The 21,421-nt window shown below is 46.0% G+C and overlaps 1 protein-coding gene across 1 annotated transcript in view; it reads right to left on the bottom strand.

The window, feature by feature from the left end:
* fam13c (family with sequence similarity 13 member C) overlaps positions 1 to 21,421 on the bottom strand; it is a 155,794-nt gene that overhangs the window by 86,797 nt on the left and 47,576 nt on the right. Inside the window, exon 5 of the mRNA XM_070876865.1 lies at positions 20,089 to 20,155. Within this exon, the coding sequence (XP_070732966.1) occupies positions 20,089 to 20,155 (67 nt within the window). The remainder of the gene's footprint in view (positions 1 to 20,088; positions 20,156 to 21,421) is intronic.

Genomic DNA, 21,421 nt, shown 5'->3' with positions numbered 1-21,421 from the left:
CCGCCATTCAATATGATCATGGCTGATCCTCTATCTCAGCATCATATTCCCGCTTTTTCCCCATACCCCTTGATGCCTTTTGTTTCTAGAAATCTATCTATCTCCCTCTTAAATATATTCAGTGACTTGGCCTCCACAGCCTTCTGTGGTAGAGAATTCCACAGGTTCACCACCCTCAGTGAAAAAATTTCTCCTCACCTCGATCCTAAATTTCCTACCCCGTATCCTGAGATTGTGACCCCTTGTTCTAGACTTCCCAGCCAGGGGAAACATCCTCCCTGGATCCAGTCTATCCAACCCAGTCAGAATTTTATACGTTTCAATGAGATCCCCTCTCAGTCTTCTAAACTCTAGTGAATACAGGCCTAGTTGCCCCAATCTCTCCTCATATGACAGTCCTGCCATCCCAGGAATCAGTCTGGTGAACCTTCGCTGCACTCCCTCTATGTCAAGTATATCCTTTCTTAGATAAGGAGACCAAATCTTCACACAATACTCCAGGTGCGGTCTCACCAAGGCCCTGTATAACTGTAGTAAGACATTCTTGCTCCTGCATTCAAATCCTCTTGCAATGATGGCCAACATACCATTTGCCTTCCTAACTGCTTGCTGCACCTGCATGTTTGCTTTCAATGACTGGTGTACAAAGACACCCAGGTCCCTCTGTACATCCACATTTCCCAAGCCATCACCAATTAAACAATACTTTGTTCTTATGTTTTTTTTCCTACCAAAGTGGATAACTTTACATTTATCCACATTATACTGCATCTGCCACGTGTTTGCCCACTCACACAACCTATCTAAATCGCCTTGCAGTGTCTTTGCATCCTCCTCACAACTCACAATCCCACCTAGTTTTGTATCATCAGCAAACTTGGAAATATTACATTTGGTTCCCTCATCCAAATCATTTATATATATTGTGAATAGCTGGGGCCCCAAGCACTGATCCCTGTGGTACCCCACTAGTCACTGCCCGCCACCCCGAAAAAGACCCGTTTATTCCTACTCTGTTTCCTGTCAGTTAACCAATTTTCAATCCATAGCAATATATTACCCCCAATCCTATGTGCTTTAATTTTGCACACTAACTTCTTGTGTGGGACTTTATCAAAGGCCTTCTGAACATCCACCGATTCTCCCTTATCTATTTTATCAGTTACATCCTCAAAAAAAACTCCAGTAGGTTTGTCAAACATGATTTTCCTTTCATAAATCCATGTTGACTTTGTTTGATCACATTCTTTATAATAGACTCTGGCATTTTCTCTACTGATGTTAGGCTAACCGGTCTGTAGTTCCCTATTTTCTCCCTCTCTCCTTTTTTTAAATAGTGGGGTTACATTTGCCACCCTCCAATCTGCAGGAACTGTTCCATAATCTATAGAATTTTGAAAGATGACAACCAATCCATCTAGAATTTCCATGGCTACCTCTTTTAGTACTCTGGGATGCAGATCATCAGGCCCTGGGGATTTATCGGCCTTCAGTCCCATTATTTTCTTACTAATAATCATTTAATTGTTCTGCCATTTCCTTGTTCCCCAATACAAATTCTCCCATATCTGTCTGTAAAGGACCTACATTTGTTTTCACTAATCTTTTTCTTTTTACGTACTTGTAGAAACTTTTGCAGTCGGTTTTTATGTTCCTTGCAAGTTTACGCTCATCCTCTATTTTTTCCCCTCTTAATCAATCCCTTGGTCCTTTGTTGCTGGATTCTAAACTGCTCCCAATCCTCTGGTGTCAGCTGCTTAAGAGATCCGAATCTGCAGGTCTGGCCGAGACTTCAAGTAGTCAGCGGAAGATCCCAGGTGAAACAATTATGATCGGTTATATAGAAGTGTGTGTCTGTGTAATGTTGCAGTTGACAATTGATATAGGTTGCAAGTATCGGTCTCATTTGTGAGTAAGTAAGTGACGTACCGCTGACAACCAATAGGTTTCAAGTATTAATCACACTCGGGGCGAGTAAGTAAGGGACGTATCGCTGACAACCAATAACCATGGGAAGTGAGGGGTCTCTGACACGGTACCTAGCAAGCAAAAATCGAAAACCAATTGAAATAATTATTAAACAAAATTGGAAACCAGACAACCCACCCGCTGAACAAAATGATGGGAGTCGGAAAAGGCAAAAAAAAGAGAAAGCCCTCGGACCAGACTACTGACTGAAAAGCAACAAAATAGCGATAAACCAACAGTAGGTGTGATGGCGACAGCACCAGTCAGGACATAGGAAAAGGACGACGATATAGACTGGGGGGTCTTAAGCAGAAAGGCATGCCGAGTACAATCAAGACCACGAGTGGCTCGGACCACCCACTATGGGAAACAACTGCCAGCGGCCCTCATTAAGGTAGAGTTCATACCAGGAGCTCCCGCAATCCCAGCCCGAGGACAGGCAGTACCTCTCCCAGCAATAGCAGACCAGGTCAAAGCTACGAGTGTGTCATTCTCCCCGGGTGACAAATTAAAACTACTACAGATACTGCCAGATTTAAAACCCAAAGTAACGGAGCATTTTGGCAAAAAATGAGGGCAATGCGAATGTCATAATTTTTATAATCGTGATGTGGGAGGATTAGTCAGAGCAAAAATGAGTGAAGATATGTGGCAACGACTGGCCCAAAATTTAAGGGACGGAACGTGGTGTGCCGATGTGAACACCCATAGCTGCCGAATAGGCGGGCGACTAGGATCTGTTTAAAGCTGATGTGACATGGGTCATGGGAATAGTACCCGTAAACTGGGGAATAATAATGGGGGGGGTCACACAAAATAGAAGGAGAATCAACACATGAATATGGAGAACGAAAATGGACCAGTTTTCTGGCCCATTCAGGCATACCACAACCTAACGGGGACAATCAAGCCTTTCAAAAGATGTACAAAGACGGATTGAGCAGCGCCCACCAAGCCATATTAAAAACTGAGCTGGTCACAATGCAAACGTGCATTGACCTGGTACGGTGGGCAACCGAACTAGACAACCAACAGAAAATAAAGGTGGCCGCTGCGGAAGAATTAGGGGCAGTGGGGGCGGTCGGGGAAACCCGAAGTGTGTTATAACTGTAACAAACCCGGGAACCAGTGTAATGAGTGCAGAGCCTGAAGGAAGAGAGCGAGACAATGTCACAATTGCGACAAACCTGGGCATGAGGCCAGGGATTGTTGAGCAAAGGGAGGAGGTAGTGAAGGGCAGGGACCCAGAGGACAGTGAAGCCTACCCCCAAATGAGCAAGTATGGATAACATGACTAGAGACCAGCTGATTTGAGATCATAAAGTCGCTGGCACAGACAAAAGCGTCGGTAGAATCAGCCCCCGGGAAGGGACAGGACCCCCGCGTGTACAGAACCGTGCTGTTAGAGGGACCAACAGTGTGATATGTTAGTAGATACAGGGCGTCAGTGTCAATAACTAATTTAAACCGCCCCCTTACCAAACACTCCATACTTATCCAAGGCGTGGGAGCAAACCAAACAAGAGCATATAAAAGTGACACACAGCTATCAGAGGTAGGAGAAGTATTATTATGCAAAAACCCAGAGGAAACTATTTTAGGAGTAGAAATTCTGAATGAATTAAACATATTAATCGACCCAAGGAATAGACAATTGATATGGGTGGACGAAAGCAATGGGTAGGGGGCGGAGATAGGACCCTGGCCCCGTATGTAACAAAACTAGGCAGTGTGAAACCCTTGGGCAGAGACTGGACTAAAGGGGGGAAATGGGGAATACTGTGCGAAGCTGTTAATGGAGTGTGGGCGGATAAAAACAGACCCCGTTGTAATACCAGGCACCGTCCACAACACGCATCGACAATATCCTATAAATCCGGAAACGAGGAGGGCGGTGCAGGAGATAGTACGGGAGTTGGTGGAACAGGGAGTGTTGAGAGAAGTCTCTTCCACTACCAATTCCCCGGTATGGCCGGTTCAGAAGCCGGTCGGATCATACCGTCTGTCTATCGATTATACAGCTCTAAATAAAGTAACCACGTGAGAACATCCCATAGTAGCTGTGGGAGCACAGTCCCACATTTCTGAACTCTTTGCTTCAGCACGCGGTCTGAAGTTTGGATTAAGAAAACATGAAGATTGAAGTTTGGATCGAAAAGAGACTGTTGGACAATGTGGTGGCTTCCAGCCATTGAGATTAGTGACTGGTCAAGTATTTGAGTACCTTGTTACGGTGGGAATAATAGTCTGTGCGTTAAACGATTCAGAAAGCAGTTAGTCATGATTGTCTAAATGCAAAGATTAAGAGTTCGAAGGCTTTTTAGATATAAAAGATGGAACTGGCTTTTGTCACAGACTCTTGTGGACTGTAGAGACACTGGAATCTCGAAAGGTGTGTAACTTCTGGAAGAGCTGCCTTTGCAAGCAGAGTTGTTGGCTTGTGAATGTCTAAATAAAGATCTGGCCTTCACTACAACAGAGTGTGTGCGGGTAATTCGACGTTAAAAGCAACGAAGCGAAAAGAGCGAGACAGCCGTTTACAACAGTAGCTAGCCAGTCGACCATATTCAACGACTTGAAAACCGAACATAGGATCTTCACAGTCCTAGATATAGCCAACGGGTTCTGCTCGATTTCCCCCTGGCATGCGAGTCCCAGGATAAGTTCGCCTTTATGGTGGGGAACCGGCAATACACCTGGACAAGAGTCCCACAGGGATTCCACAACAGTCCGAATATATTTCACCTGGTAATGAGTCAGGCACTGGAGGACGAAGATTTGACACAGTATGGAAGCACTTTGGTGCAGTATGTATCTGAAAGTCAGGGCATATGGGAGCACTGTTGTGCACCCTACAGGCCTTGGAACAAGCTGGCTTTAAAGTGAACCCGAAGAAAGCTCAGGTGGGATTCGCCCAAGTGCGAGATTTAGGACATGAAATAAGTCTAGGTTCCAAAGCCTTATCAGAAGACCGAAAGGCACATGCCAAGACCACTTACGGTGAGGGGGGTGTGAAAGGTACTCGGGCTGTTTAATTATTGCCGGAACTTTATACTCCATTTCACGGCTATTGCAGAACCCATCCAGAAGCTGGTGAAGGGAAGGAAGGCCTCCATGGATAAAATAGAATGGGAACCGGAGCAAGATGTATCATATACCGAACTAAAAACTGCTTTCGTATCAGCACCAGCCCTGGGACTCCCAACTATAACCCGAGCTTTCCACGTACATCGCAGCATAGAAAGACAACTTCTATAATGCTGTGGTGGGCACAAGAGCATGGGGGAAATATGCGACCAATAGTGTATTACTCCACGCAACAAACACCAGTGGTCAGTGGAATGGCTGTGTGGCTGTGTTAGACTGGGCAGTCAGGGTCTGCGAACCAGTGGTAATGTCTGGACAGGGAGTGCCCACAACATACCCTAGTAGAATTATTGAATACCGGTAAACTACGATCCATTTCAGACAGCCTAAGAGCTGTGGGGGAAGCGGTCCTCATACCCCAGTACAGATAGTGAGAGATGGCCAAGTGAATCCGGCAGACTGTATACCATCCGAGGGAGAGGCACATGAATATCAACTGACAATAGATGATGACATACAGGGACACATGCTCGATAAATCCATGGAGACCCCGGACCAAACCTTATATGTAGATGGATCTCGCAGGTATATAACTGGAGAGCCTCATACAGGTTGGGCTGTAGTTAATCAAGACAGAAAAATTGTAGCAAAAGGAGGATTGGAGGGAACCATATCAGCACAAGTTGCAGAGTTGGTGGCCCTCACCGAGGCGTTAAAATTAGCTCAGGGAAAAAGGGTTAATATTTATACCGATAGCCGGTACGCGTTTGGTGTAGTACATGACTATATGACAGCATAGAGCAGGAGGGGGTACGTAACTTCGGGAGGAGGACACATAGAACACGAGAATATCATTAGCTGCCCAGGAACCCGCAGAAGCAGCAGTGATAAAGATAAAAGCCCACAGGAAGGTAGAAGGTGCCCAGCAAAGAGGCAATGAGTTAGCAGATGAGGCTGCCAAAGAAGCTGTAGGCACGGAACCAGTTACTATGATCGCCATAGGACTTGGGGAGATGAACATACACAAGCTACAGGAGGACACGAGCATAGAAGAACAAGAATTATGGACCAGGAAAGGAACTGTAAAAGGAGGGGATGGAATATGGAGGAAGGATCTACGGGTGGTAATGCCTGACTCTATTCATTGGGAACTGCTGAATATATACCATGGGCCCGACCATGGAGAGCGCAATGGCATGATTGACAGGCTGAGTAGGGACTGGTGGTGGAGCGGATTAGGAAGAGATGTAGCCAAGCATTGTCAACGTTGCATAGTGTGTGGTCAATATAATCCATCCGGGAAGACCAATAAGGGTCAAGATGGAACACCAGCCACGACCCAAAGGCCCACAGGAGAATTTACAGATAGACTTTACGGGATCATTACCCCAAAGCCGAGGAAAGCTATATTGTCTGGTAGTGATAGATCAATTCACCCGATGGGTGGAGGCATTCCCCACCCGTGATTGTAGCATTACAAACCAAATCTTCGCGTACGACATCATTCCCCGGTGGGGAGTTCCCCTTCAGATAGATTCTGATCAGGGTACACAATGGTTATAAAGGAAGCCTGTCAATTGTTAGGGGTTCAGCAGCGATTCCATAACCCGTACCACTCTCAGAGCTTGGGAATGGTAGACTGAATGAATCATATGTAGGCAAGGTCATTACAGAAACAGGACGGGGGTGGGTAGACGCCCTCCCATGTATACTAATGCGTCTTCGGACAACACCAAATCGGACAACTGGACTGACCCTGTACGAACTTATGACGGGACGGGCCATACGCCTATTGGAAAGATTACCTACCGGTGGTTAGGTCCAATAAGGGATCGCATTTGAAACTATATGTGACTCTGACTCGGGCAGTTACGAGACGTACGACAGGAGTTGGAGGAACAAAAGACTATTAATGACCATGAAGCTCAGAGTAAGGGACCAGTAGGATCTGTATCTGGGTGGGAGGGGGGTGCGAACGAGTGTTTGTTCAGGTACGACCCGGGCAAGCGGGGTTCGCACCCAGATGGACCGGACCGTATGAGGCAATCCTGACCAGTGATACATATGTCTGTGTGGACATGAAGGGTGAGGGTAGATGGAAACACTGGGCCCAATTTAAAAAGTATAAGGCAGAGGAGGCAGTCAAAGTTAAATCAAACCATAGGTAGATGACTAGTAGACGTCTTAACTATTTTGCTTGAGGTACCCGCGGAGCACTGGCTGATATAGTCAGGGATCTGCTGAATCACTGATCGACCCTAGTAGGACCGGTTAGAAAGGGAAGAGTTAGGATAGGACAAGAAGAAATAATAACCCCCGGTGACGACCAGAGTATGCTTTAATCCACAAATTAATCGATATGGCAATAACCCAATGGATGATTCTCATACCCTTCACTCTCGCCAGCAGGGATAGGTCCCTATATTATATATGTCAAGCCAGCTGGAGGGTTGTGACCGTAATGGGCACCTGTACGTGAATGACAGGATTGAACTCCAAGTGCGATGCGTGGACGGCAGAAGCTTTGAAGATGGGACAGAGATCATCGGTGGGGGCGGGGAATATGGGATTTAGGGTGGTACTAAAATGGAATTCCGTGGGATATGTCTATTGGTATTTCGATGAGGGCTACGTGCCCAGGCTCATCCGAAATAAGACGCTACTAGTAGATACGGTGATCCTTAAATGCCTAGACTTGACGCCTCGACGGTAATGCCAAGATGTGTATGATAGCGGTGTATGTGAGCAAAGAAATAGAAAGTATCAGATAAAAAGAGGACGGGGACCAGCCCCATCAGCTCCTCTGCCATGTCCTGAAGTAACAGAAGGAGCCAGGGGAGACCTGCTGATGAAGCGAACCAGGAAAGTGGGGTATTGCCCTCAATATTAGCGGGATAACTTTACCCAAGCGATGTGATAGCCACTCCACGGGATTATGGGAAAATTTGTTGGAGAAACAATTACACGGACCCCAAGGGCGGTTGAACGGGAAAAGGAGGGGAGTACCAGAGACGGCAGGAGCAGGGCATGCGGCAGGAGGGGCAATTGTTAACACATTTGACATAGCCAGTATAGACCAAGAGGTCCAAGACTTAGCCCAACGCTCAAGAACCCTCTTACTAAGGGGAACCAGTCTGACTTCTCAGTTGTCAGAAACAGGGGGCAAGGTTGGAAGCTAATTGCTGCCAGTTGAGGAGATCCTCGAGCCACATGCCCAGACTATCAATAAGATTAGTGCACGACTACATACTTTAGCCCAAGAAACACAAAGAATTAGTATGTGCAATGCATGGCATGTGGTTACGAGGGAATATCTGATACAATGCAAACCAGATGAAACCAGCAAAAATACCCGATTACTTATCCAATGAGCAGTTGTCCAAATGGACTAAGGACGGTCTTACCCTCTGCGATGTTCGCAAGACAACACAAGTGTTCTTGTCCCCGAGTAATTGTATTACCATAGAAGTGAAATTGATAGGTATGGTCCTAGCTATCCCACAGATAGAGGGCGCGGAGGCCGAACCTCTGTGGGCAGTACAGAACAAAGGCGAGATACAAGGTCAATCCCGGGTTTTATTCCACGATATGTCCCCCTATGCAGTGAAACTAATGCCCATTCCAAGGGATGCACATCAGCGGTTGCATTCAATATTTGAATGTGATAGTGTGCGCGCACCCCATAGAAGGAGGACAACGTATCGCGTGCGGGTTCACTCAGACGGTTAATTGCACGTTGGAAATCAGCCCCCCTTAGTCAGTCAGGGAGGGACTGAGGTGGCAGCCCGGGATGATGGGATATACTGCATATCTACCAAGGAAAATGAGTACAAGCATGGTAATGTCATATGTGCGATCCCACAACTTAATTTCCGTTTTACGCCTAAAGCTGTAGTCAAATTTGGCCATCGATACCTATTCCCACGAAGAGAGGAACGCATCGAGAACATCACTTTTAAACAACCCGAGATGGGATGATGAAATGAAACAATATGACATACCAAGTTGGCAAGATAGTCCCCGTCTCAAAGAATATGTGACGCAATTGAAAACAGACACTGAGAAAAGCATACTGGAAGATTCCATACAGCACTCAAAGGACATTGAGGAAACCATGAAGGACATTCAATGGTGGGAACATGTATGGAATTGGGAAATGAATGTGAATATCCATCCGTGGATTCGTATATTCTCTCGCATATTGTGGTCACACAGTTAGGGCTAGCTGTCGGATGGGGAATTAGGTTATGCATGGTATGCCGAAAGAGGCAACGGAGAAGGAAAGCAATAGCTTAAACTATGTATAGCCAAGTACCCTGAAATACTTAGACATAGGTTACATCCCGAGTCCCCCAAACTGCGTGGCTGATCACCACAGAACAGAGCAGGGGTCACAGGATGAAGTAGAATTAGGTTGGTAATCCTGGGATGGGTAGCCAAGTACCAAAAGGGGGGGGGGACTGAAGTGGGGCTTCTGAGCTTTGTTATAATTAAAGGGTTAAGAAAGAATCTCAGAACTAAAACGAGCTAAACAGGCTTTTGTAGTGGTCAGCTTTCTAAAGGTGTTTAAAGGGAAATAACATGTTGGAATGATTAATTGTTGCAAGTTGTATAACCTGAGGATAATTACAAATAGCCAAACTGTTGAACATCAGGAGGCCCAGAGGGGCAGTTAAACAGGGCAAGGGGTCAAAAGTGACACGTTGGAAAAACTCCATCTGGTATGAGACTTAGGCAAATGATTGTGAGACGTGAAAGGGAATTAGTTCATCAACAATTGTGCACTCGGGCTTTGGGCCAATTAAACGGCATGGGGGGGAGGGTCGTGCACGAGGCTGACATGCATCATTAAGTGTATCAAAGGTTGTTTGGAACTTTGTATCATTGGAGAGGCCTGGCTACAGACAACCAGCAGGCAGGCGCCCCACCAATGCAAAATAAAGACTATTTGAATCTTCGAACCCAGACCTGGTGTTGTGTTTGTTTTAAATAGTCCACTACATCAACCAACATCACTATAACAAAATAGATTATCTAACCATTATCGCATTGCTGTTTGTAAAACCTTGCTGTATGCAAATTGGCTGCTGCGTCTCCCACACTACAACAGTGCCTACACTTTTGAAGTATTTCATTGGCTGTAAAGTGTTTTGGGATGTCCTGAGGTTGTGAAAAGGGCTACATTCTTTCTCAGCCTTTTCCTTTGGACGTCAATGAATGAAGGTCCGTTTCGGGCCTGAAAGGTCGCTAATTTGATAGCTTTTTGCTGTGATCTTTCCTCAACATTGCCAGGAATGTTGCTTTAAAACCCAATCAGCCTGGCTGTCCCACATGTATTCAGCACACCACTGTAAGCATATAGTGATGACTTTCCCAGTGGCTGATAGCAGGGAGATTCCTCTGTAGTTGCTGCAGTCGGGCTTGTCCCCTTTTTTTAAAAAAGATGGTCACAATTACTGCATCTCTGAGATCTCCCGGCATGCTCTCCTCCTTCCAGATGAGAGAGATGAGGTCATGCATTCAACCCAATAGTGCCTCTCCGACATACTTTAGTGCCTCTCCCTGTGGCCGAGGAGCTCCTCCCGGAGTCACAGGGTACAACGGACATGATCTTTACGGCACGGCATCTGCAAGAAAAATGCAGGGAACAGCACGAATCCTCGCACATGGCCTTCTTTGAACTTAAAAAGGCCTTTGACACGGTCAACCACGAGGGACTATGGAGCATCCTCCTCCGTTTCGGCTGCCCCCAAAAGTTTGTCGCCATCCTCCGCCTGCTCCACGACGACATGCAGGCCGTGATCCTTACCAACGGATCCATCACAGACCCAATCCACGTCCGGACCGGGGTCAAGCAGGGCTGCATCATCACGCCAAGCCTCTTCTCAATCTTCCTCACTGCCATGCTCCACCTCACACTCAAGCTCCCCGCTGGAGGGGAACTAAACTATAGAACCAGTGGGAACCTGTTCAATCTTCGTCGCCTCCAGGCCAGATCAAAGACCGTCCCAACCTCTGTCGTCGAACTACAGTAGGCGGACGATGCTTGCATCTGCACACATTCAGAGGCTGAACTCCAAGTCATAGTCAACATCTTCACCGAGGTGTACGAAAGCTTAGGCCTTACACTAAACATCCGTAAGACAGAGGTCCTCCACCAACCTGACCCCGCCACACATCACTGCCGCCCCCCTAGTCATCAAGATCCACGGCGCGGCCCTGGACAACGTGGACCACTTCCCATACCTCGGGAGCCTATTATCAGCAAGGGCAGGCATCGACGATAAGGTTCAGCACTGCCTCCAGTGTGCCAGTGCAGCCTGAGGAAGAGTATGTTCGAAGATCAGGCCCTCAAATCTGGCACCAAGCTCATGATCTACAGGGCTGTAGTGATACCCGCCCTCCTGTATGGCTCAGAGACGTGGACCATACACAGTAGATAATCTCAAAACACTGGAGCAATACCACCAACGATGTCTCCGCAAGATCCTGCAAATCCCCTGGGAGGACAGACGCACCAATGTTAGCGTCCTCGATTCGGCCAACATCTCCAGCATCGAAGTACTGACCACACACGACCAGCTCCATTGGGCAGGCCCCATTGTCCGTATACCAGACACGTGACTCCCAAAGCAAGCGCTCTACTCGGAACTCCTACACGGCAAGCGAGTCCCAGGTGGGCAGAGGAAATATTTCAAGGACACCCTCAAAGCCTCCTTGATAAAATACAACATCCCCACCGACATCTGGGAGTCCCTGGCCAAAGACCGCCCTAAGTGGAGGGAGAGCATCCGGGAGGGCACTGAGCACCGAGTCTCATCGCCGAGAGCATACAAGCGCAGGCAGCGGAAGGAGCGTGCGGCAAACCAGACTCCCCACCCACCCTTTCCTTCAACCACTGTCTATCCCACCTGTGGCAGAGACTGTAATTCCCGTATTGGACTGTTCAGTCACCTAAGAACACACTTTGAGAGTGGAAGCCGGTCTTGATTTCGAGGGACTGCCTATGGTGATGATGATGTAAGCATATGCTTTTAATTCTTAACAAAAATCCTGATTTATAAAATTGTCAAACAAATTGATTTCACTGACTTTAAATGCTGAGTTTAAACATTTCAGATATTCTTCCGTTAACAAGAAACCTTACTTAGATCATGTTTATAGCATATTGTGGCTTGACTGAGCCACACAATTGAAAAACATATTTTTAATGTCAGTGTGGTTTAGAAAAATGATGCCATCTACTGCTACCCTAATGAAAGCTTCAAAATCATCAAAACATTCACTGAATTATCACCACCACAAAGTGGTGCCCTTTTATAAACCAGATGAGGCTATGAGATGACATTAAGCATCTTGCATCATTTGAGAGAGAGTCCACAGAAGAAGGCCTTGCAGGTTTGGCAATCCAGCTGAAAGCAGAGTTCTAAACGTTTGAATTCCATAAACTGTGGTTATTTGCCAAAGTGTTAAAAAAAGGCGATTTTAGAAATGCAGTTGTGGATTTATTACTTTAACAAGCACCATGTAACATTTTGAGTTTCTGTACAAATTTCCTCTCATTGGTGATTTTAAAAGGACTGTTTGTACTGGTAGCAGCAAAGGGTGACTGATTTGGTTTTGTTTTGTTTCAAAGGAACACAGTCTTTCAGCATGCTCCGTCAATCAATTAGATCATGGCTGATCTGCACCTCAACTCCATTTTCCTGTCTTTGCTCCATATCCCTCGATACCCTTACCTAACAAGAAACTACCGATCTCAGGTCCTTGGGGAGAGGTCCAGATTTCTACTAGCCTTCGTGTGGAACAAGTGTTTCCTGATTTCACTCCTGGTTTTATTAGGAAAGATTTATTTGACACATTTTAATAAACCGCCACAAGAGTTTCATGATGATCCAGCTGTGGCCATTCGTTGAGCAGGTAATAACGTTTGCAGTGCCAAAGGCCTCTTTTTAGGTAAATGTATGAACAGTGAAATATGGGCAAACGGTGGTTGCAAAAGAACATTTCCAGATTGCTCACAAGCTGCAGCAGTCCAGAAACAGACTGTATTTTCCTCAAACACCGTGAACATCAATCATGGATTTTTGTAAATACTAACGGTGCCCATCTCCTGCAGGAATATCACGTGTAATTTTTAGGCATTCCCATTCAAAAGTAGTTCATCATCACACAGATCCACAAAGGGCCCACTAACACACTTCCAACACTCTCAAAGGATTTTCTCTCTCATTTTTGCAGCCAGTAAATCTTTCAATGGTGTTGCGCTGTCACGTACAGCTTTGTTCTTAAGTGATTAAACTCAGATATTCAAGGTGTTTTAATTTACTTTTTCTTGGCAGCAATGCTAGACTGCACTTGGCTCCCTGTGTTGGAGAGGATTTAAAAAGATTGGCTTTCAGGAATGTTTGAGACCAATGGAAAATGAAAACCGGTGCTTCAATAGGGTTTGTGGTACTTCACAAATAACCAACTGAAGGGATGCAGTGAATTTGTCAGCAGGTTTCTGGAGAGGGCAGTTACATGGGGTATTACCTTTTTCTTCATTTTGATAGGATTTTTAAAAGCTCTCAGTTGGCGAGTTTTGCAGAGCATTCCATACATACAAACATAGAAAATAGGTACAGGAGTAGGCCATTCGGCCCTTCGAGCCTGCACCGCCATTCAATAAGATCATGGCTGATCATTCCCTCAGTACCCCTTTCCTGCTTTCTCTCCATACCCCTTGATCTCCCTCTTGAATATATCCAATGAACTGGCAACAACAACTCTCTGCAGCAGGGAATTCCACAGGTTAACAACTCTGAGTGAAGGAGTTTCTCCTCATCTCAGTCCTAAATGGCCTACCGCTTATCCTAAGATTATGTCCCCTGGTTCTGGACTTCCCCAACATCGGGAACATTCTTCCCGCATCTAACCTGCTCAGTCCTGTCAGAATTTTATATGTTTCTATCAGATTCCCTCTCATCCTTCTACACTCCAGTGAATAAAGGCCCAGTTGATCCAGTCTGTCCTCATATGTCAGTCCAGCCATCCCTGGAATCAGTCTGGTGAACCTTCGCTGCACTCCCTCAACAGCAAGAACGTCCTTCCTCAGATTGGGAGACCAAAACTGAACACAATATTCTAGTTGAGGCCTCACCAAGGCCCTGTACAACTGCAGTAAGATCTCCCTGCTCCTATACTCAAATTCCCTAGCTATGAAGGCCAACATACCATTTGCCTTCTTCACCGCCTGCTGTACCTGCATGCTAACTTTCAATGACTGATGAACCATGACACCCAGGTCTCGTTGCACCTCCCCTTTTCCTAATCTGCTGCCATTCAGATAATATTCTGCCTTCGTGTTTTTGCCCCCAAAATGGATAACCTCACGTTTATCCACATTATACTGCATCTGCCATGCATTTGCCCACTCACCTAACCTGTCCAAGTCACCCTGCAGCCTCTTAGCATCCTCCTCACAGCTCACACCGCCACCCAGTTTAGTGTCATCTGCAGACATGGAGATATTACACTCAATTCCTTCATCTAAATCGTTAATGTATATTGTAAAGAGCTGGGGTCCCAGCACTGAGCCCTGCGGCACTCCACAAGTCACTGCCTGCCATTCTGAAAAGAACCCGTTTATCCCGATTCTCTGCTTCCTGTCTGCCAACCAGTTCTCTATCCACGCCAGTATATTGCCCCCAATACCATGTGCTTTGATTTTGCACAGCAATCTCTTGTGCAGGACTTTGTTAAAAGCCTTTTGAAAGTTCAAATACACTACATCCACTGGTTCTCCCTTGTCCACTCTGCTAGTTACATCCTCAAAAAATTTGTTAAGCATGATTTCCCTTTCATAAATCCATGCTGACTTGGACCGATCCCATCACTACTTTCCAAATGCGCTGCTATTTCATCTTTAATGATTGATTCCAACATTTTCCCCACTACTGATGTCAGGCTAACCGGTCCATAAGTACCCGTTTTCTCTCTCCTTCCTTTTTTATTAACTACCTTCCAGTCCATAGGAACTGATTCAGAGTCGATAGACTGTTGGAAAATGATCACCAATGCATCCACTATTTCTCGGGCCACTTCCTTAAGTACTCTGGGATGCAGACTATCAGGCCCCAGGGATTTATCGGCCTTCAATCCCATCAATTTCCCTAACACAATTTCCAGCCTAATAAGGATATCCTTCAGTTCCTCCTTCTCACTAGATCCACTATCCCCTAGTACATTCGGAAGGTTTTTGTGTCTTCCTTCGTGAAGACAGAACCAAAATATTTGTTCAATTGGTCTGCCATTTCTTTGTTCCCCATTATAAATTCACCTGAATCCGACTACAAGGGACCTATGTTTGTCTTCACATATTTATAGAAGCTTTTGCAGTCAGTTTTTATGTTCCCTGCAAGCTTCCTCTCGTACTCTATTTTCCCCCTCTTAATTAAACCCTTAGTCCTCCTCTGTTGAATTCTAAATTTCTCTCTGTCCTCAGGTTTGCTGCTTTTTCTAGCCAATTTAGATGCCTCTTCCTTGGTTTTAACACTATCCTTAATTTCCCGTTAGCCACAGTTGAGCCACCTTCCCCGTTTTATTTTTACTCCAGACAGGGATGTACAATTGCTGAAGTTCATCCATGTGATCTTTAAATGTTTGCCATTGCTTATCCACCGTCAACCCTTTAAGAGTCCTTTGCCAGTCTATTCTAGCCAATTCACGCCTCATACTGTCGAAATTACTTTTCATTTAAGTTCAGGACCCTAGTTTCCGAATTAACTGTGTCACTCTCCATCTTAATAAAGAATTCTACCATATTATGGTCACTCTTCCCCAAGGGGCCTCGCACAACAAGATTGCTAATTAGTCCTTTCTCATTACACATCATCCAGTCTAGGATGGCCAGCACTCTAGTTGGTTCCTCGACATATTGGTTGAGAAAACCATCCCTAATACACTCCAGGAAATCCTCCTCCACCGCATTGCTACCAGTTTGGTTAGCCCAATCAATATGTAGATTAAAGTCGCCCATGATAACTGCTGTACCTTTATTGCACACATCCCTTATTTCTTGTTTGATGCTGTCCCCAACCTCCCTACTACTATTTGGTGGTCTGTACACAACTCTCACTAGCATTTTCTGCCCTTTGGTATTTTGCAGCTCCACCCATACCGATTCCATATCATCCAGGCTAATGTCCTTCCTTACTATTGCATTAATTTCCTCTTTAATCAGCAACGCCACCCCGCCGCCTCTTCCTCACTGTCTATCCTTCCTAAATGTTGAATACCCCTGGATATTGAGTTCCCAGCCTTGGTCACCCTGGAGCCATGTCTCCGTGATGCCAATTACATCCTATCCATTAACTGCTATCTGCACAGTTAATTTGTCCACCTTATTCCGAATACTTCTCGCATTGAGGCACAGAGCCTTCAGGCTTGTCTTTTTAACACACTTTGCCCCTTTAGAATTTTGCTGTAATGTGGCCCTTTTTGTTTTTTGCCTTGGGTTTCTCTGCCCTCCACTTTTACTATTCTCTTTTCTATCTTTTGCTTCTGCCTCCATTTTCTTTCCCTCTGTCTCCCTGCATAGGTTCCCATCCCCCTGTCCTATTAGTTTAACTCCTCCCCAACAGCACTAGCAAACGCTCCCCCTAGGACATTGGTTCCGGTCCTGCCCAGGTGCAGACCGTCCGGTTTGTACTGGTCCCGCCTTCCCCCAGAACCGGTTCCAATGTCCCAGGAATTTTAATCCCTCCCTTCTGCACCACTCCTCAAGATACATCTTATCTTAGTGGCACTATTTCCTCATAGCATATAATCTAATTGTTCAGCTTCTATTGATACTAATTCTGCAAAAGTAGGATGATTTTAGGAGTGAATATCTAACAGTCTCCATGAAAACATTGATCTCGGTGACATTTTTCAATTGGTGTTTATAGCACAATTATTTGTTGTCTCTTTTGGATATAAATAATTCTGCATCCTTTTAGAATCATCATTGAATCACAGAAAGTTACAGCACAGGAAGGAGGCCATTCAGCCCATCGTGCCTGTGCCAGCTCTCTGAAAGAGCTTCTTGTCCATAACCCTGTTAAGTTCCTCATCTTCAATGACCTGTCCAACTCCCTTTTATTATTTATGGGATCAGCTTCCAGCACCTTTTCAGGTAAAGTGATCCCGATCCTGACCACTCTGAAATAAGTCTCATCTCCCCTCTGGATCTTCTGCCAATGATTTTAAACCTATGACCCCTGGTTATTGACCCACTTGCCAGAGGGAATAATTTTTCTTTCTCTACTCTATCAAAACCTCTCATCATCTTGAAAACCTCTATTAGGTCACCTCTTAACCTTCTCTGTTCCAAGGAGAGCAGTCCTAACATTTCCAACCTCTCCTCATAACTGAAATCCCTCATCCCTGGTAACATCCTGGTAAACCTCCTCGGTACCCTTTCTAAGGCCTTTACATCTTTCCTGAAATATTGTGCCCAGAATTGTCTACGCCAGCAGAAGCCTAAGTGATTTATAAAGTTCTAGCATGATCTCTGCTTTTATATTCTATTTCTCTATCTATCATCATCATCGGCAGTCCCTCGAAATGAGGATGACTTGCTTCCATGCCAAAAAAGGATGAGTTCACAGGTGTTTCAATGACGCACCTAATATTCCAGGTCCTGAACTACATGTTGAAGGGCAGAAGATGCCCTTCAAGATTTTTTTTAACATGTGGTGGCCGTTGCACACCAGCCACCACACGGGCTAGACAGAGCTAGATCTTGGTCCAGTGGCAGGGATTAACCAAGGCGACTGGGGACCTGCTCTGCTGCATGGGCCTAGTGCGCACACGTATTGCCGTGTGGGCTGGCCCGTGCTGCCCCTGGGCCCTCACCTCTTCTGAGCCCCAGATTCACGCCTCTCCTGGGCCCCGATCACATCGCCCCACAATCTATCGCCGCTCCTTTGCCTTGCCCGCGCTGCTCTTGCTGTATCTGCCCACGCTCCAATCACCGACCTGGACCTTGATGAAGTCCCTCTTCGCTGCCGTTGCCCTCCTGCCCCAGCTCGCGCTGTACCTTGGGTATGCCGCCACTCGCCGCTCCTTTCATGGCCCCGACCTGCCGCTGATGGTCTCTCGCAAGTCGGGACCGCCACTTGTTCTCACAATAATGGGGCAGGATCGACATACGTACTCCATAAATGGTGTGGAAATACGCGAGCAAAAGTGCCTTTTCAGCTCACTAACGGTCGCCATTTGCACGCGCTCGCGCTGCAGTCCAGCGCCTGCCTTCACACATACTGCCTTTGGCCCAATGCAGCGATGCCAACTCTCGCCATATTGCATGTATAAAATTGCCCCACGGGCGATACTGGGAGTCACCTGTAAAAAGCGCCGGTTTTGCTGTTAGAGAAAGGGCGGTTTGACAGCGCGAGCCGCTGGGACCAGCTTCAGATTTGAACCTCTATCTATACAGCACAGAAGGTGGCCATTTGGAAAAGCTATCCAATTAGTCCTACTTCTTTGCTCTTTCCTCACAGCCCTGCAAATTTTGCCTTTTCAAGTATGTGCCAAATTTTGTTTGATAATGCTCCTGTAAAGCACCTCGTGACCTTTTACTACGTTAAAGGCACGACATAAATGCAAGTTGATGTTACATAGCTGATTCCCTTTTGAAAGTTACTATTGAATCTGCTACTGCCACCCTTTTCTTCAGTTTGTCTTGCTAAATTTGTTTTAAACTCATCTGGAAAGCACCAAGGATGTGCAGAACTGGCCAACCCAGGTTGACGGATCACTTTATTTCATACAATCCTGGGGCATGGCATGGGTTATTTGTTATCAATTTCAAATGTTCCGCGTTCAATTCGACCAAAGGCAAAGCAGCACCTGGCCTGCGTGACATTACACAATGTACCAAAGATGCTCTTCTGTTTCACGTCTGCAGGGTTTTAAAATTTCATTTCATTTTCTTCCTTTCAATTTCATACCCACCATTCCCTGAATTAGATAATGAATGAGTGGCTTACTCCAAGGAACCGTCTGCTGGGGCGGCGTTGGGTGTGGTGGTGAGTATAGCTGATGGTGACCCAAATTATACCCACAATCAACAAAAACAAAAGGAACACAATGAGCACATTTCCAAAACCAGCATCTGATGTTTGTTCCTATTAGCAAGGAATTAACGAAAGAACATTTTTAGCTGCATAATTGAAAAAATGCCCTTTTCCCCAATTCCACATAAACAGATAGAACAATGCACTGTATAAAAGATTTTTTATTTTTTTTCTCAAAACCTGTCTGTTAATTGTGCATTAAAACAATTCAAGTAAGTTCCTTTAGTCTATCCTCACCAGAGATGCATTTCGTTAGTATGGGCCTTTTGAGGGTACATTTAACTCGCCAATCTTTGACACAAAGCACTTGTGACCTGAGAAACACATTAAGCTTTGTATCCTAAACCAGCATTTTAAAAATTACAAAGACTACATAATAAAATTAGTAAGTCACATCACATTGAAATACCTCAAAGAAGTGAAGGGCTATATTTAACATGCCACAACAACCTGCACTTATATAGCGCCTTTAACATAGTGAAACGTCCCAAGGCACTGCACAGGAGTGGAATAAGTCAAAGATTTGACAGTGAGCCACATAAAGAGACATTAGGATTGGCGATTAAATGCTTGGTTAAAAAGGTAGGTTTAAAGGGCTGTCTAAAGGAGATTAGGTGAAGAGGTTTGGGAAGGGAATTCTGGAGCGAAGGGCCTAGACAGCTGAAGGCTGCCAATGGTGGGGCGAAGGGGGCCGAGTTGGAGGAACGCAGATTGTAGGGTTGGAGGAGGGTGGGGCGAGGCCACGGAGGGTTTTGAACACAAGGTTGAGAATTTTAAAACTGAGTCACTGTAGGTCAGTGAGCACAGGGGTGACAGGTGAATGGAATTGGCGTGAGCTAGGAAACGGGCAGCAGTGTTTTGGATGTGCTGAAGTTCATGGACTCTCCCTGCAAGTGGTGAATATCGAATGAACTTAGTGTTTGCCACCTACCTCACTGGAATCCTGTGCTATGTCTGGAGTTTCTTGTTCCTCCTCCACAGGTGACATGTTCTTCTCTCTGAAATACAGGCAAGGCTATAGTTACATAGGCTGTTACTGGAGACCGGAAAAAGACAAAACATTTAGGAAAACCTTTAAGTGCACAATTTCTAATACGCCGTTTTCTCTGCTTTGTGGCATCGATAGGCACGGAGATGAAGTTGTTGTGTTGTGTATGTATAACGTAAGTATACTCCCTGTACACTTAATGTACAGTTACATAAGGCTACTGGATGTACCTTCACACTGTATACACTATGCCTGCAAATCCCCTGGGAGGACAGACGCACAAACATTAGCATCTTCGTCCAGGCCAGCATTGAAGCACTGACCACACTTGATCAGCTCCGCTGGGCAGGCCACATAGTTCGCATGCCAGACACGAGACTCCCCAAGCAAAGCGCTCTACTCGGAACTCGTCCACAGCAAACGAGCCCAAGGCGGGCAGAGGAAACGTTACAAGGACACCCTCAAAGCCTCCCTGATACAGTGCGACATCCCCACTGACACCTGGGAGTCCCTGGCCATAGACCATAGAGAAAGTGCATTTGGGAGGACGCTGAGCTCCTAGAGTATCATCGCCGAGAGCATGCAGAAATCAAGCGCAGGCAGCGGAAGGAGCGTGCAGCGCAAACCAGGCTTCCTGCCCACCCTTTCCCTCAACGACTATCTGTCCCACCTGTGACAGAAACTGTGGTTCTCATATTGGACTGTACAACCACCTAAGAACTCATGCTAAGAGTGGAAGCAAGTCTTCCTCGATCCTGAGGGATTGCCTATGATGATGATGATGACTATGCCTGTACCACCAGAGGGTGCAACTGGTGGAGACCTAGGGGTCACCTGTACACGACAGGTAACCAGGTATAAAAGGGAGATCGCCGTGCTATACCCTCACTCAGGAGCTGCAATTAATGGACTAAGGTCACCACAGTTCAAGTACTATACCTCACCTCGTGGAGTTATTACTAGAGTGCTTACAGACACAATAGTTGGCACTGGTGAAGAGCATTTCAGTCACCTGCTTGATGTATACATACACAGCTGACGGACTAACATGAAGGTCACCAACTGTAGCCTGGAATAACCCCGAGGCATAAAAATTCAGGATCACAGTGACTCTAACAGCCATGAGTAAGGAATGAGCATGGCCTGGTGCTGGGCTGCAGTTGTTGCTCAGACAGTCTCCCTGGTAAGGCAGAGCCTCCTCACTGAACTACAGGTATGAAGTTCTTGGCCTAGTGGGGCAAGGAGTTCCTTCCTTCTGCCTCTTCTCTCTGTAGCT

This window comes from Pristiophorus japonicus, chromosome 3, assembly GCF_044704955.1.
Source record: "Pristiophorus japonicus isolate sPriJap1 chromosome 3, sPriJap1.hap1, whole genome shotgun sequence".
NCBI classification, from domain to species: Eukaryota; Metazoa; Chordata; class Chondrichthyes; family Pristiophoridae; genus Pristiophorus; species Pristiophorus japonicus.
Note: the sequence above shows the minus strand (reverse complement) of the source record. Positions and strands in the feature narration are given on the sequence as shown.